This window comes from Eretmochelys imbricata, chromosome 9, assembly GCF_965152235.1.
Source record: "Eretmochelys imbricata isolate rEreImb1 chromosome 9, rEreImb1.hap1, whole genome shotgun sequence".
Classification (NCBI taxonomy): Eukaryota; Metazoa; Chordata; order Testudines; family Cheloniidae; genus Eretmochelys; species Eretmochelys imbricata.
In genome coordinates this window covers 97,843,146-97,861,080 of record NC_135580.1, presented here as the reverse complement: position 1 = coordinate 97,861,080, position 17,935 = coordinate 97,843,146, and the positions used below count along the sequence as shown (strand labels likewise).

Genomic DNA, 17,935 nt, shown 5'->3' with positions numbered 1-17,935 from the left:
GCACATTCCATGCATCATTCGCCTAAAGACTAGCTGCTCTCTGGAAGCCAGATCAAGAGTGTATAATTGCTCTGACCTGTTGGGCTGGTATGAGCAAAATCTTGGAGTCTTGATCTAAATCTTTGTTGTTAGAGAAAATAAAGGTGAGCACTGGACATTTTCCCCAAAGAGTCTGAATATTCACATTGTTTCATGGCAATTGAACCTCTATTCCTACTCTGTGCTCCACCAAGGACACTCACTTAAGATTTCCAGTTCTCAGCCTTCATCTCTTTTGGGCAGAGACCCGCTACACAGTTCCTTGCCTTACACTGTGACATCCCCAGCTTGCCAGACTCCCTAAAAGGCCAGCATCTGTGCTTTCCTTTTCTCTCAGATGGCTATTATCTTATAATGGCCTGCAATACACTGGTAACACACAGCTCCTTCTAGGAAAGCACATTTATTCTTAAGGTAAAAGCATTACAGAGAAAACAATAAAAAACCTTCATGCATGTAAAAAAACTTTAACAGAGGTCACCTCCAACTACAACCTAGGGCTTTGGTAGGTTTTAGTCCTTCAAAACCCACAACTGGGTTTTCCCTGTGGTTACAAGTTCATCCATCTTAGATCCAGAACCAAAAAGAAGGCCCCGAATCAGTTCAAGCACCGGCTATTTATCTAAAAGTCCTATCTTTGTCTGGTGACATTGGGAGAATCCTGTCTGAACCAGACTATGCAAGCCTCCATAGGACATGATACCTCTCTGGAAGTGTTATAACCTGAGTGATTTGCCATAATTATCCCGTACTGTTTTCACTTTCCAGAACAGCTGTGGTACTTCATTTGGGAAGGAAAAAATCAAATGCACAACTACAAAATAGGGAATAACTGTCTAGATGATAGTACTGCTGCAAAGTATCTGGGGGTTATAGTGGACTACAAACTGAATAGGAGTCATTAATGTGATGCAGCTGCAAAAAAAGGCAAATATGATTCTGGGGTGTATTAACAGGAGTGTTGTCAGACAGACAGAGGAGGTAATCATCCCACTCTACTCAGCACTCTACCCCAGCTGGAGTACTGTGTCCAATTCTGAGCACCAGAGTTTAGGAAAGATGTGTACAAATTGGAAAGAGTTCAGAGAACAGCAACAAAAATAATGAAAGGTTTAGAAAACCTGATCTATAAGGAAAGATTGAAAAAAACTGGGCATGTTCAGTCTTGAGAAAAGACGACCAAGGGGCGACCTTATAAAAGTCTTCCAGTATGTTAAGGATGGTTATAAAGAGGATGGTGATCAATTGTTCTCCATGTGCACTGTAGGTAGGACAAGAAGTAATGGGCTTCGTCTGCAGCAAGGGAGATTTAGGTTAGATACTAGGAAGAACTTTCCAACTCTCAGGGTAGTTAAGCTCTGGAATAGGCCTCCAAAGGAGGTTGTGGAGTCCCCATCACTGGAGGTTTTTAAGAACAGGATAGACAAACACCTGTCAGAAATGGCCTAGGCTTACTTGGTCCTGCCACACGGCTGGAATTGAGGACTTCCAGCCCATTTCTAGGATTGTATGATTTCTTGCATTTCTCTTAAGCCACCTAATATAATAGGGTTTCCCAAAAATACTGGAGGAAGTTGCTCTGTCACAGTTTCTGTTATAGAACAGCAGTAGGTTTAGTAGCAATCCCTTTTGGCTGATAATTTATTAAATATTTTTTCCTGTGTGCGCTAGTGTGCATATAAACCATAATTTTATAAACCTTTTTGTTTCTGGTTCGTAGCTAGAGCCTAATCCTGCAAACACAGATATATATAAATAATTCTAATTACGAGTAGACCCAGACTTCAACAGGGATAATCACACATGTAAAGTTACCCACATGTATACTTGTTTGCAGGATTGGGCCCTTAATCTGTCTCCATGTTAGGCTTCAGAAAAAAAAGTTATCCTTTCTCCTCAATTTATGCATGATTTTTGTAACAATAAGGGATAGTAATTTCTGGAAGGAGGGAAGCAGTCCACCACGACTGCCCTCTAAACGAGTTAGCATAGCATTCCAGAGGGTTCAGAGAGATCTCTCTTAGCCTTGAGATCATCAAAGAAAAAGGAAGTTATTTGTGGTGGTGGAATTCATTTTTAAGTTTCTCCTCTAAAAGCAGATTAGCCACCTTCCTAGTCTTACTATCAACTTTTCGGTCTGGAAAAGGCATTAGGACATGTACTTCATAAGAGGAACTGCAGTGAGACATAGAACTATAGCATTACTGGTAATGTTTACTGGGGCTTGTTCAGTTTTTTGTTTTTTTAAATAAATCACTTCTGTCTGAAAACATACTTAATGCTACATGTAACACTTATGTTTCCTGTAATGAAAAAAGGAGAAAAATAATTCAGTTTCCCCAATTTGTTTACTTTATGCATTTGATAGTATTTCCCCTATTAGTATGATGTTACACAACAGGAGAAAACTTCTAAAAATATAAAATACGACTCGTAAAACCACAAAAATTGACAGGGAGACACTGGAGTAAGTGTTATATCAGCAACTCATTTTTAAAAACTGACTGGATTTCAGGTTGATTACGTCCTTCAGCAGTAGTAGACTCAGCAGTGTTTACCCCAGTGTTTTGGAGAGAACAGAGATAACCAAGAAAACAAACAATGCTCCATTCTGGGGAAAAAAAACTTATGTACATCATTATAGAGTTTGTAAGGTGCAACAGTTTAATACAGTGGTTTTCAACCTGTGGTCTGCAGATCCCTGGCGGTCCGCGGACTATGTCTAAGATTTCCAAAGGGGTCCACACCTTCATTCAAAAATTTTTAGGGGTCTCCAAATGAAAAAAAGATTGAAAACCACTGATTTAATACATTGGAACTAATGGTATAGGCATTCTGCATGGCTAATATGAAGATACATCCCATGAAACCGCAATGCCCAAAGTCAATGTGAAAAAGGGAACAGCAGAATTTTCACACTTTTTTTGCCCATGTTATGATACAATTCTTCATCTTATAAGGAATCAGGGCGCTTCAATATGTAGGGCATAAGTTCAGGGCCATGCTACAGATTTTTAATGCCAAGATGAACATTTATTTCTGTTGTGAATATGCAACCAAAGATCTGAATCTATTTCATTCAGGAAAATAATTGTCATCTGTGCAATTTACCAAAAAAAAAAAACAAACCCCAAAAACCCAATTACTATGTTTAGTATTATCTAAAATTAAGTCTGTGATTTAAACCCTTAGAGTTGGTGTGAAATGGTTAATTCATAAATTGATCACCAAGATTTGGCTTTAATAAAACTATCCTAGAAATATGAAAAGTGATCTTTACCATTACTCTTCTGCTCTAACACAGAGATCACAACCAAGGATTGGGTCAAAGACCTGCAGTCTGCTGGATTAAGAAATGGGGTAAAATGCATTTGAGATCACATGAGACATGAATTAACAAGTAGGTTGGAGGAACAGTAAACTCATCTACTTGCCAAGAAACTCCCTCCAAAAGACCCAAAACACTTACTCCGATCAGGAGAGTTTAGAAGCGCTGCAGAAGATGACAAACGTTTGTTGATGACAGCTTCTGTTTGTTTGAGGTTTGCTGTGGATGTGGAACGTTTGTTGGCTGCAGAAAGAAATGTTTCTTTTAGCATTTATCAGTCAGAAAGTGTCCTTTAACATATTTCTCTGGGGATAAATTTGGAAGTGTAAGTATTACTTCCCAAAAGCCATTTCCAGTTCTGCTCTGATTCTTTTACACAGTACTTCCCACTCAAGGATCTCAAAGCACTTTACAAACAATTCATAAATCACAAATCCCTTTGAGATAGGTAAGTATTTCCTGGTAGTGCATGCTAAAAGTAGCACAAACCAGCATGATAAAACCCTAAAATTCTGCACATTATGTTGCATGCATATCAAATGTTAATGGCAAAGCTGGTTAACTTATTAGCAAATAAATCCATACTAAAGGGAAAATAGGGTTACTGTGGAAGAAGCTTCTTTTCCCTTTTCAAAAGGCTCCCCAACATGCTATGGCAGTTTCCTCTAGAAGCAGCCAATATGAGAATTTGACTGGATTGGCCTGCATGTATGTATGTGAATGAGCGTACAAACCCCGGAATTGCTACCTTCCCTGATACCACAAGAAACTGTTTTAAGGAGGTGTGAAAGGACAGCAAAGTAAGAGCAGACTGAGAAAGAAGAGAAGCTTCCTTTTTTAGGGCATTCCACTCCCACAGCATGATTTGAAAGATCTATTGTACAGCACCTGAATAGTAAATGCCAGAAAAGAAGATTTAAGTTTGGGACACTTTTTCTAAGGCAAACACAAAGGTTATTTTATAAGGGAAGATGCAAGAGAACTGAGATAGCTGCGACAGATTTTGGAGTTTTTAGATGAACTTCAGGAATTTTCTAAGGGAAATTACATCCACTAATAGTTATTTTCCATCACTTCCTTGCTATTTCCCTTTCCTTGTTTATTTATTTATTTATTTTACTATAGGATATGCACTAGGGGTGGGATTTTCAAAAACATGTAGCAATAGCCTGACTATTCACATGAACTTCAGCGATCAAAAAGTCAACTGACTCCAAGTATGAGTGGTATATAACATTGTAAAACTAAACCTTATTAGAAACAAGAGATATGTACGTGGTATTTGCATTTCCATTTGCAAGAAAGCTTTGGAATCCTAAATGGTGGATGTAACTTAATGAACTCTAATTAACCTGTCTGGCCAACACAATTTTAATAACTTGATAAGATGGCTTCAATTATTCCTTTAGTCTGGCCATTAGCATGAAGAATGGTTTCTGAAGTCCTAGGGAATTATCTGACAAAAATTTTCATTGCATCAAATCAATGGTTTCTTAATTATTGGTGACTTCGTTCTGTGTTTGTAGGATTTTTTTTGGAAAAAGAAAGTTATAAATCATTTATATATAAAAAATTGCAAGAATTGGAGCAAGCATGCAACATAATGCTAGGGTAATTTTTCAATGTGCATACACTGTCTACATGGGTACTGGAGTGTGGTGTTAAACTTCGTGTCTGATGACCATCATATTCTCTAATGGCATGCACCTTTGTCTCTCAGGCACTTCATCATCTGGTTTTGTGATAGGGAACTTTCCTCAGTTGCTGGGATTTTGCTGTCAAGGACTCTATGTATTTTTATTATGCAATGTTGCCATTTCTCCCAGGCTTCTTAACAGAATCTAACTGCATTTGTTAGCATGAACCACTTCTCTCTTAATACCATGGTACAGTAAAAGCTGTTTTATCCGGCACTTCACCAAGTGGAAAAGCTCTATAAACCAGCATTTCTGATCTTCTTTGTAATTCCTGTTTATAGTCCGGTTGGCACAAGGCCGGTGGGGGGTTGGGGTGCAGGAGGGGGTTTGGGAAGGGGTATAGGGTGCCGGATCTGGGGGCCACTCACCTCAGGCGGCTCCCCGCAAGCAGCAACCTGTCCTAGCTGGTCCTAGATAGAGGCACTGCAGGAAGCTCTGTGTGCCGCCTCTGCCTACAGGCTCCACCCCCGCAGCTCCCATTGGCTGTGGTTCCTGGCCAATGGGAGCTACGGAGCCAGCATCCAGGGCAGGGTGCGGGTAGCTTGCAGAGCTGCCTGCCGCACCTCTGCCTGGGAGCATCCGGGACAGGTTGCTTCTTGTGAGAAGCTGCCCGAGGTGAGTGGGCCCCTGGATCCGGCACCATGAGTCCCCTCCCGCACCCAAACTCCCTCCCTCTTAGTAAACTACCATTTTTCACTTACCGGCACCCCCCATTCCCTGAACATGCCGGATAAAACAACTTTAACTGTAAAATGCTCGATTGTGGGTTTTTATTTTTTATTAATTCCTAACCATCAATGGGGAGTAATCCTGAATCATGCGCATTATACTGATGTACAATATTTTCCCCGTATATAGGGTTTGATCTTCCGGATGTTCTTGAAATGTCCGATTATGTATGGTTTACTTTTCAGTACACTTGTGAATCTACTGCTATCTCAGCCAGATATTTACCTTGGGTTGGTCAAGAGTTCTAAATATTTATATTCACATGAAACTGGTTCTGATCATGACAGAATGTGCCTGGAAAGGAAGACTGTTGGGGCTACATTTTCTTGGATCATGAATTACTAACCATGGAAGACTCTTCTGCAGTATCTGGAATAGCTTTGGTCTCCCAGCATATTTAAAAGCTGACCAACCTATCTCTGAATATGCCACAAGAACAGACAGTCAGAAGACAATATTGCAAATATTCTGTAACTCTCTTCTAATGATGATGTTAGAGAAACTGAAACATTATTAATCAATAATGTGATAATGCTATAGCAACCACAACGTTAGGCATTTTTCAGACACCGGAAAAGGGATGGTCCCCATCCCCATGTATTCTAAGGGCTGAAGGTACACAGATGTTAGAGAAAGGGGAACAAAAAGATTTTTATACAAATCAATTTTGTGTATAGTGTAGGTAGCAGAGTAAAGGGGGGGCATTGTTTATACTAGCTAGCTATATTACAGCCTGAAGTTAGAGGCTATTGGCAACCTTTGAGATAGGGGAAAAAAGGAGGAAATTGATTCCAGGGTTGATTTTATACACTATTGCTTGGGTGAGGTGGCTGTACATCTGAAAACAATCTAAAGATTAGTTTATGGATGCAAAAACGTGTGATTGCACACCATTCTGGATAAGCATTCATTATCTATTTCTCTCTACATCTAAATGTTGAGTTCTGATGTGAAGGTTACTATTAACCGATTTCAGCATAGTAGAAGCCGGGAAAACCTACACTTTTCTTGCTCACTAGGCACAGGAAGACCCACAAAGTATTGAACATGACTAAGGGTGCAGTAATTTGTTTCAATTTCTCAAGAGATCTTAAAAATTAATCCAACACAGAATTTTAACTTCACAGAGTTAAAACTAGATAGAATTATAGAATATCAGGGTTGGAAGGGACCTCAGGAGGTCATCTAGTCCAATCCTCTGCTCAAAGCAGGACCAACACCAACTAAATCATCCCAGCCAGGGCTTTGATAGCAGATATGTGACTGCTCGACTCTGTGTCTCAGTGTAAACTGAATGTTCCAGTGCCAGGGCCTGTAATGTCTGCTTTACCTTTACCTCTTGCTGTTTCTTGGACAAGACTAGATATTTTAATCAAAACAAAAGCAACCAACCAAAAAAATCCCGAAAAATGAGATGAGAGATTTCAGATTAAAATTGTTTAGACTGATGAACAGACAAAACAGACCTTATGCAAAACCCATAAGGGTGAACTGCAAAACAAAGAAGGGGCACGTGCCCCTTATTGCTAATTGATAATGTATACACACATCAAGTCTTGTTGTTTTACATCAGAAATACGAGGCCTGACATTTTTGTTGGAAGACTCTGGTAATTTTTGATGGACCTGGATAGTGACATCAAGAACTAGAGGAGAAATACATTCAAGACTTATGTCCTTCAGGAACAAGATGGAAGTAAAGGCTTATTATTAGTGGCTGTCTTTAACGATGAGCAATAAAGAGCACATTTTGTTTTTGCTGTCATTTAGAAATGGGGAAAACAAAAAAGAGCAGAGACAAATATGACTTTCAGAAATAGGACAAAACTTGATACTCTAATTTGGCTTTCAAGAGAAATTAGACTGGATAGTGGAAAACAACTGGAATACATACATGTATCTCAGGATCACATGTTTAATAGAGGCGAACCGATCCAGTCAAACTGGTTAATTTTTGGAGAAAAATGCCAGTCCATGCTGAGGGGAGCAGGAGAAAAGGGGAAAATGTGCTATGGCTGCCAGAATAAGATTGGGCAGTTAAATCATGCTCAGTTACACTTTTACTGAGTTTTCAAGCCTCATATTGTCAGTATTATGAGACAACTGGACTAGATTAGTGCAGCTACAGCATGCACAGAGTTTTTCAGTGCTCATAAACTTACCTGGGTCTCACAAGAGGGGGCTGTCATTTTAGCCCTCAGTTACAAAAATTAAATGTCCTTGATTACGCATAGGCCAGATCTACACCACAAGCCTTTGCCAGCGTAGCTATGTCACTCAGGGGCGTGAAGATGCATAATCCCTGACGGATGTGGCTGTGCCGGCAAGAGTATCTAGTGTAGATGCAGTTCTACCAGGCAATTATTTTGCTGGAATAAATTTTTCCAGCAAAAAAGTTTGGCTGGTATAAATGGTGTCCACACTGAAAGTGCTTTTGCCAGTATAATATACCACCAAAGCCCTTCAAGTGTAGACTTGGCCTTAGAAACCATTTGAATTGTTTATAAATTAATTAGTCTATGAGTGTGTCTCAACCTCTTCCATGGAAGGTGCTAGAAAGTCAATGGAAAATGAATTTTAAAAGTTTGGAATCACTGTCACTCATTGGAATAACTGTCACTCATTGTTTTTGCAATCTCCTTCCACAGAAATTAAACATAGTTAAAGGAAAAGGCTCCCCTACATATCTGTTTGTACTAGATCATGAAAATGTACCATTTGTAAAATGTACCAAATTTGTGCACAGGAGAGTTTCTCCAGCTATTGTTTAAACTGTTTGCAAAGTACCAAATCATTGTTTACAAAATTCTGGTTTACAGAGTACCATATTAATATACATTCAGCATATACCCAGAACCAGAAAGATCTCCCATTTTTCCCCATGCTTTATAACCTCATCCTTGAGGCACTAAACTGCAGATAACACCCTGTCTCAGACTCCCTTATGATCTCACCAATGGAAAGGCCCACCTAAATTGGCTGGGAGGGATTGTTAAAGACACAGGGCATGCTCTACACAGAGGACCAAGTGTGCTGCTTCTGCAGTGCTCTGAGCCCTGCTGGCCCAGATCCAGCTATGCAAAAGTAACTCCCCTTAACTCCAATCAGTGAAAGTGAGAATTCCAGTTCAAAAGGTTAGTATAAAGTAATAGCAGAAGGCCATTTTAGAAATTAATACTACCAGCTCCACCTTCATCTGCAGTCTGTGGCTCTGTAGAAGAACAAGATTTGTAAGATAAATCACAAGGCTGGATAGCACTTAATAGAACAACAGAGAAATGGGGAAAGTGGAAATAATACTTATAATTGCTGTAATTATTATTTCAACACACACTTTTTAGGCCTTAAGCTCTAGACACAGCCTGACAGTCAACACCACAATTAATTCCACCTTGAGTATTTTTGACACAATTCCAACACTAGAGCAGAAAACAAAAGTGGAGCTCAGGTATGTTTTTTTATTTCTGCAGTTACTTTTAAAATTCCCATGGACTTGCATGTATCACTGTCCTTACAACCTCCCTCTCTTCAACTGGAAATTGAGAAGATATTATTAATAGCTCACTATACCAAGTTTGATTTTCCCTTAAAATATTTTTATTGCTCAGGAAAGTGAGGGCCTGATCATGTTTAGTGCCATGCATTGTGAAGTCCTCCTTTCAGTTCCCATTATTTTCATTTCATTTCAGTCATAGATTCCAAGGCCAGAAGGGACCACTGTGATCATTTAGTCTGACATCCTCCGTAACACTCACCATAGACTGCCCCAAAAGAATTCCTAGAGCAGCTCTTTCAGACAAACATGCAATCCTGAGTGTTTTTAATTCAGTGATGGAGAACTGACCACAACCTTTGGTAAATTATTTCAGTGGTTAACCATCCTCAATGTAAAATGTATGCCTTATTTTCAGTCTGAATTCGTCTCGTTTTAACTTCCAGCCATTGAATCGTGTTACACCTTGCTCAGTCAGATTGACGAGCCCATTATTAAATACTTGATTCCCACGTAGAACTTAGACCAATCAAGTCAACCTTTAGCCTCTCTTTATTAAGCAAAACAGACCAAGCTTCTTGAGCCTGTCGCTATAAAGCTTGTTTTCTAGTCCTTGAATCATTCTCGTGCATCCTCTCTGAACCCTCTTCAATTTATCAATATCCTTCTTGAATTGTGGGCACCAGAACTGGACACAGTATTCCAGCAACAGTCGTCAAATACAGAGGTTCAATAACCTCTCTACACCTACTTGAGGTTCCTGTTTACGCATCCCAGGATCGCATTAGCTCTTTAGCACACATCATACTAGGAGCTCTTGTTCAGCTGATTATCCACCATGACCCCCAAATCTTTTTCAGAGTCATTGTTTGCTAGCTTCCCTATCCCACAGGAATTGCCTATATTCTTTGTTTCTAAATGTATACATTTAGCCATATTAAAACATGTATTGTTTGCTTACATCTAACTTACTAAGCAATTCAGATTCCTCTGAATCAGTGACCTGTCCTCTTCATTATTTATCACCCCCCCAAGTATAGAACAGAAATATTTCTTGAACACTTCTGCCTTTTCTGCAATACTATTGATAAGTTTACCAGTTCCTTTGTCAGGATTTTTTGTTCCTAATATACTTAAACAACTCCTTATTATCCTTAACTCTGCTGGACATAGATTTCTCTGTGTCCCTCTGCTCCCCTTATCAATTTTCTACAATTCCTAGCTTCTGATTTATATGCAATACTATCAATCTCACCCTTCTTCCATTTGTTAAATATTATTTTAATTTTTTTAATAGCTGTCTTCATTTCCCTTCTAAAGCGGATTGGTTAACCAGCACAGCCATCTTCCTCAATTATGGGATTGTGAGGTTTTGTGTTCTTAAATGATTCCCCGTTATCATTCACAGTTTCTAGATCAAAGTCTTCCTCCCAGCTGATCTGGCTCATAATTATTTTCAAGCTTTGTGAAACTTGCCCTAATAAGGGACCAAGTATACATAGGACTGGTCTGGACTTAATTTTGCATGTACATTATAAATGTGATCTAATCATGAACACTTGTACCTAAACTGCCATTAATATTTAGTTCTATGATCAGTTCATCTCTATCTGCTAGGACAAGGTCTAAAAGAATTCCCAATGTGTTGGCCACAACACTTTTTGAGTTAGGAAATCTTCATCTATAATGTTTAAAGAAAAGGAGTACTTGTGGCACCTTAGAGACTAACCAATTTATTTGAGCATGAGCTTTCGTGAGCTACAGCTCACTTCATCAGATGCATACCGTGGAAACTGCAGCAGACTTTATATATACACAGAGAATATGCAGTTTCCACGGTATGCATCTGATGAAGTGAGCTGTAGCTCACGAAAGCTCATGCTCAAATAAATTGGTTAGTCTCTAAGGTGCCACAAGTACTCCTTTTCTTTTTGCGAATACAGACTAACACGGCTGCTACTCTGAAACCTATAATGTTTAGAAATTCCAAGGATGTTTTAGTACTGCCAGCATGAGACCTTCAGCATATGTCATTCAGACTCAAGTCCTCCATGATCATGCAGTTTTTTCCTATAAATTATAGATAAGTGATTAAGGAGGCAGGTCATCCTGTTCTACTATTCTAATTTTGGGCTTCTGATAAGCAAAAATTGCTTATTACATCAAAATACATGATGGTTTAATAAGAACCTGTTTGAGACCAAGTATATTTAAAACGTGTAACCTCAGATGGGATTCAACACGGACTCCAGAGCTGAAAAGCTTGAGCATTAACCCCTGTGCCATCTTATCCATTTAACCTCTATTTAAAACACAGAGCATCATCAATTAGTATTCAAAGCAAGTCTATTAAAGGATGCATTTTCCAGGTCATAGCTGCATATTCATTATATTAAACAATAACAGAAATCTTTAAAACAGCATTATAAATACTACTTTTGAATTAGTCTTCAAGGTATCTGAATTATAAATGCAACAACACTATAAATCAACATAATGCACTCAATTTCAGCAACCCTTACCAGTCTTGCTGTCTGAATTTGAAGTTACAGACCCTCCCCATGACCACCTCTTCTGTCGTGTTTCCAGACGTTGGCTCCGCTCCAAGGTACGATGCACAACTGCTTCATATCGCTCCTATTACCAAATAAATCTCTATATAAGGCTATGTAAACCATTATTAAGCACAACTATGCTCAACACAAAATAATCTTTCTTCCCTGAAGAGCGTGAAATCAAAAACATCTGTTTTACCTTCACCATGTGACCATAACTAATTCTAAAACAAATGTGACGTGCTAAAAGACTGAAGACACCAATCATTTTAATATAATGCACAAATATTCCTCTAATATTTCACAAAGAGATGTACTACACTGAAGTGAAATTAGACTTTTAGGGTTAACGCATTCAAAGTGCATTTGATCAAGAATCTGCTGTAGCGACTATGTATCAGTTCAGATATATTATACAGAACAACACTTATCTACAGATGTCTTGATTATCAGAGACTTATAAATAAATATAAAGTGGGAGGAAGGATTATAAAATCTCAAGTGTTTAAACTGTCAATTCTAGTTTTCTAACCAAGCAGCCATTAGGATATGAAACTCCAGAATTCTCCTGAAATAGATTTTTTCAAGTGTTCCTATATTAAACAATCTTAAAACTATTTGAAGTAAACTAGTAGAGATCTTTCTCTGTGAAAGAAGACCTTTAATTAACATCCCACTGGGCTTTAAAAAAACACTTAGAATGTTGGCTAGAAGATTTTTTTTTTTAAAAAGAAAAATAATTCTCTTGTAAGAAGAGAACTCATGAACTCCAAAGCACAGCTGTTGACAGAAAATACTGTTGCTTAATGAAATACCTAAATAAAGTACATTCTTTAAAAAAAACCTGTTTAATATTAACAAATATTAAGGACACTATCTTTTCAAAGTACTGTACAAACATCAGCTCATCTCTCCAAACATGAAGGAATTTTGACATCAACTTCAATGGAAGCAGGATGGGACCCAAAAAAAGGTAAAACTTAAAAGGAAATTTTATGACAAGCTGAAAGTCTGTTTTTACTTGTAAACTCTGGACTTCAGCAATAATTGCTGACACGACTAACATCTGGAACAGCACTGGAGTACAGCTCTCCCCCCATCTCAGGTGTTCATATCAATTGCTGGAGAAGGAAAAACCCCAGAACACTGAACTCTAGTCTTATCATATAAAAAGGGTTACACAGTTCACTTTTTAACAGACCTTCTCTTCACCATCCTCAAGGTTTAAAAGCATATGGCACTGCCTGGCTATGAAGATAAACAACAGGGTCATATCCTGGAATAGCAATGATTGAGAACTCCTTAGTCAGTATTTATCACCAACACACTACAAGATACCAAGGGACCAGTTATCCAAACAATTTTCTCTCCTGGGGACAGAAGGCTTCTATTCTCCCTTAACATGAATTTCATAACAACACAGACTAAAAAGTCTTTGCATCACTTTGGGGTTTCTTCAGTGACAAAAAACTTGGAAGGAAAGGCTAAAAATCCCCCAAGCTCTGAAGAAACAGGAGGTATTGTTTACCATGCAAAGCTTCCCAGAAAAATATTCTTTGGACAGCAGTTTATCTACCTCTAAAGAAAGAGGAGACACCAACTCCAATCTGGTTTATTTTACTGACTTTAGGTAAAGTCTTGGACTCTTATCCTGTAAGCACATCCATGTGGACAGAACTCTAAGGTATTAATGACCAAAGTATCTAGACAAGGATCTATAAAACACACTGCTACTGGGATTCTTTTAATTATTTTTATTGCAGCAGAATTTAAAGGTTCCAATCAGGGCCCTACTGCACCAACATAATGACAGTATCTCAAAAAGATTACAATCTAAGTATTGTTGCACACACGACCTATATATTTTGCATAGCTAGTAACAATGCACTTGAGTCTTAATTATTGTCATTAAACAAAATAATGTTTTTTAATCTTAGTAATGAGGCTTTCATGATTAGTCTCAGGCAGGTGGCAACTAATTCTTCTACCTGTTTTCACTATGGTGATTGCTTTTTTAAGTTACCTTTGGGAGGTGACTAACCAGAAATGATTTGACTGAAACATGAAACAAAGAATGAAAAAATATGGTTTGCTATGTCCTTTACCATCCCTTGTGCTTGGTAAATCTTGGCGTGAAGGAAGACGTCTTAAATGATTTTTGTCAAACGATCTGGAAAAAGGGGTAAACCGTGAGGTGGCAAAATTTGCAGATGATCTAAAACTACTCTAGATAGTTAAGTGCCAGGCAGACCGCAAAGAGCTACAAAAGGGTCTCTCAAAACAGGGTGACTGGGCAACAAAATGGCAGATGAAATTTAGTGTTGATAAATGCAAAGGAATGCACACCGGAAAACATAATCCCACCGACACATATAAAATGATGGGATCTAAATTAGCTGTTATCACTCACGAAAAAGATCGCTGAGTCATTGTGGATAGTTCTCTGAAAACATCCATTCAATGTGCAGCGGCAGCCAAAAAAGTGAACAGAATGTTGGGAATCATTAAGAAAGGGATAGCTAATAAGACAGAAAATATCATATTGCCTCTATATAAATCCATGGTACGCCCACATCTTGAATATTGCCTGCAGATGTGGTCGCCCCATCTCAAAAAAGATATATTGGAATTGGAAAAGGTTCAGAAAAGGGCAACAAAAATTATTACGGGTCTGGAATGGCTGCCATGTGAGGCGAGATTAATAAAAATGGGACTTTTCAGATTGGAAAAGACACGACTAAGGGGGGATATGATAGAGGTCTATAAAATCATGACTGGTGTGGAGAAAGTAAATAAGGAAGTGTTATTTACTCCTCATAACACAAAAACTAGGGGTCACCAAATGAAATTAATAGGCAGCAGATTTCAAAACAAACAAAAGGAAGTATTTCTTCACACAATGCACAGTCAACCTGTGCAACTCCTTGTCAGATGACGTTGTGAAGACCAAGACTATAACAGAGTTCAAAAAAGAACTAGATAAGTTCATGGAGGATATTAGCCAGGATGGACAGGGATGGTGTCCCTAGCCTTTGTTTGCCAGAACCTGGGAATGGGAGACAGGGGATGGATTACTTGATGATTACCTGTTCTGTTCATTCCATTCCCTCTGGGGCACCTGGCATTGGCCACTGTCGGAAGACAGGATACTGGGCTAGATGGACCTTTGGTCTGACCCAGTATGGCTGTTCTTATAGGCAAATATCGAACAGTTTATTTTAAAGTAAAGTATTTTCTGGTCATATTTCTCATTATCCAGCACCTGCCTTCACTTCCTGGTTGAACACAGTTTGTATGGGTTAGACTCTCCTCATTAGGCAAAACTAGAAGATAGTCTTTGAGGTGCTAGGTTCTGCGTGTGTGTAGATGTCTGCATCTGATCCTCTTCTAAGGAGAGAATCTGGTAAAGCTCAGCTTAATATCAGTCAGAGACTGATTTGTCAGGGATTGTTTCCCTGATAATCAAATAAATGGTTTCAATTGGTTTTAATGGTTTCTCTGGAGAAAATCTGAAGCTAAAAACAGCCCTTTTGTGTTCCAAGAGATGTAGTTCCATTAGACTGCAATTCCATCCTGAATCATCAACAGAACAGGACAAACATTTTTGCTTGTTTTTCATCAACGTAAATTATTTCTTTAGCTGCTAAATTGAAACACCTGGGACTTAATTATCTCAAACAACATGAGCATAACAGCATTCAAGTGAAAGAGTTGCACACAAAACATGCACAAGAGGAACATCGGGCAACTGAAAATGGCACAAAATGTAAGCGCAACCAGTGTAGGATGATGCTTCTAAGAGTGCAAAATGCCCATATTAGGGCAGAGGGAGGACAAAGTGACAGTCATAAGAGGATGGCCAAAACAGAGTTCAAAGTAGCAAAGTATAACTAGATAAGGCAGAAAGAGTAGTCTGTGATCAGCAGCATAAAAGGCACCATGAATAGTAACACAGGAGAACTGAGGCAGTGGGAGCCAGCCAGAACCCAGTGGAATACATATCAAGTTAGGAAACCATGTTAGTTTACTAGAAACACAGCAAAAAACTTGTCTACAAAATGAAAGTTAAAATGTCAGGGATATTTTCACACTCTATGTTAAAAATTATTAAGACCAAATTAAGATAACTAGCTAATTTTCCCTTTGGTACAGGGAGAGCTAGGACTGACTGGAATTAACTGAGAGTCTAAATAATGGACCACCATTGCAAAAAGTAACATGTGTGCTTTGAATACTAGTGTACGAATTGCAACTACTTTTAAAAGAACTGATCAATGTACTTATACTATCCTTAACTAATCTATTTCATAATAAGGATATAATTTAGACATTTTTCACAATGTTACGTAATAGCTATGAACAGTACCTTTTCCGCCTCTATTTTTTGTTTTCTTTTTTCTTCTACTGCAGCTCTTCTTTGTTCTTCCTTCTGTTTCTGTTCTTTCAATTTTCTCTGCTTTTCTTCCATCTGTTTTTCATACTGGAGTTTTGCTTTTTTTTCCTTTTCAAATATCTGTGTTTCTTTGGCAGCTATACATGTTAAAAAAATTTAAATAAGTAAACTTAAATCAAACTTTAAAAAGTACTCACAAACACTACAATTGACAAAGGTGAAAAGCTTACTAGTCCACCTCTACAACATAACACTCTAGCCGATCTAATTCTGATGTATAGTTAATCCTACATCTTAATCAAATAATGTTACATGTGACCTAACCTTCTATTCCATTTTGTTCCCAGCTTTGGGAACAGACTGGAACTTTTTCTGAAGTTTTACACTTTATGATCTGTATGTAAGTTCACAGAGAACGTGCCTTATGCTATGTATGCATCTGCGGTGCTGTCATAATGAAATTCAGTGTTGATAAATGCAAAGTAATGCACATCGGAAAACATAATCCCACCGACACACATAAAATGATGGGGTCTAAATTAGCTGTTACCACTCAAGAAAAAGATCACTGAGTCATTGTGAATAGTTCTCTGAAAACATCCACTCAATGTGCAGCGGCAGTCAAAAAAGCGAACAGAATGTTGGGACTCATTAAGAAAGGGATAGATAATAAGACAGAAAATATTATATTGCCTCTATATAAATCCATGGTATGCCCACATCTTGAGTACTGCATGTAGATGTGGTCGCCCCATCTCAAAAAAAAAAGATATATTGGAATGGGAAAAGGTTCAGAAAAGGGCAACAAAAATTATTACGGGTATGGAACAGCTTCCGTCTGAGTAGAGATTAATAACATTGAGACTTTTCAGATTGAAAAGGCACGACTAAGGGGGGATATTATAGAGGTCTATAAAATCATGACTGGTGTGGAGAAAGTAAATAAGGAAGTGTTATTTACTCTCTCAAAACACAAGAACTAGGGGTCACCAGATAAAATTAATAGGCAGCAGGTTTAAAACAAACAAAAGGAAGTATTTCTTCAAACAACGCACAGTCAACCTGTGGATCTCTGCCAGAGGACATTATGAAGGCCAAGACTATAAACAGGGTTTATAAAAGAACTAGATAAATTCATGGAGAATAGGTTCATCAATAGCTATTAGCCAGGATGGGCAGGGATGGTATCCCTAGCCTCTGTTTGCCAGAAGCTGGGAATGAGCAACAGGGAATGGATCAGATCACCTGTTCTGTTCATTCCCTCTGGGGCACCTGGCATTATTCACTATTGGAAGACAGGATACTGGGCTAGATGGACCTTTGGTCTGACCCAGTATGGCTGTTCTTAGTATTAAAGCCTCACTAGGAAGCTGGACATCAGAGAGGAAAACTTAACATAGACTTCTGTGTCACATTTAACACCCATTTATATGCAATAAAAAACCCCCCTGAATCACTGAATGAGAAAACATGGAAGTTAACACATCAGAGCTCAGACTACAAGTACTTTCTCAAAAGTTCAGAATCTTCCACAACGTACTTCTGGAAATTACTGAACAGTTTAAGGGCAAGCCCACAAATAATAAAATAAATGAACCCGAAATTGAACACAATGGCAGAGAAGCCTGAGGCCAGCAGGAAGATGTTAACTAAATGGGTAAGTCACTGTACTAGTACGCAGACCGTCTCTGAGCTTTACCAC

General features: G+C 38.4%; 1 protein-coding gene across 1 annotated transcript in view; it reads right to left on the bottom strand.

The window, feature by feature from the left end:
* The window catches only part of MAP7D3 (MAP7 domain containing 3), a 63,722-nt gene that overhangs the window by 24,841 nt on the left and 20,946 nt on the right, over nucleotides 1–17,935 (bottom strand). Inside the window, exons 4-7 of the mRNA XM_077825643.1 lie at nucleotides 16,207–16,370; nucleotides 11,808–11,922; nucleotides 8,974–9,003; nucleotides 3,509–3,610 (exon numbers count right to left, since the gene is read on the bottom strand). Coding sequence (XP_077681769.1) covers nucleotides 3,509–3,610; nucleotides 8,974–9,003; nucleotides 11,808–11,922; nucleotides 16,207–16,370 — 411 coding nt within the window. The remainder of the gene's footprint in view (nucleotides 1–3,508; nucleotides 3,611–8,973; nucleotides 9,004–11,807; nucleotides 11,923–16,206; nucleotides 16,371–17,935) is intronic.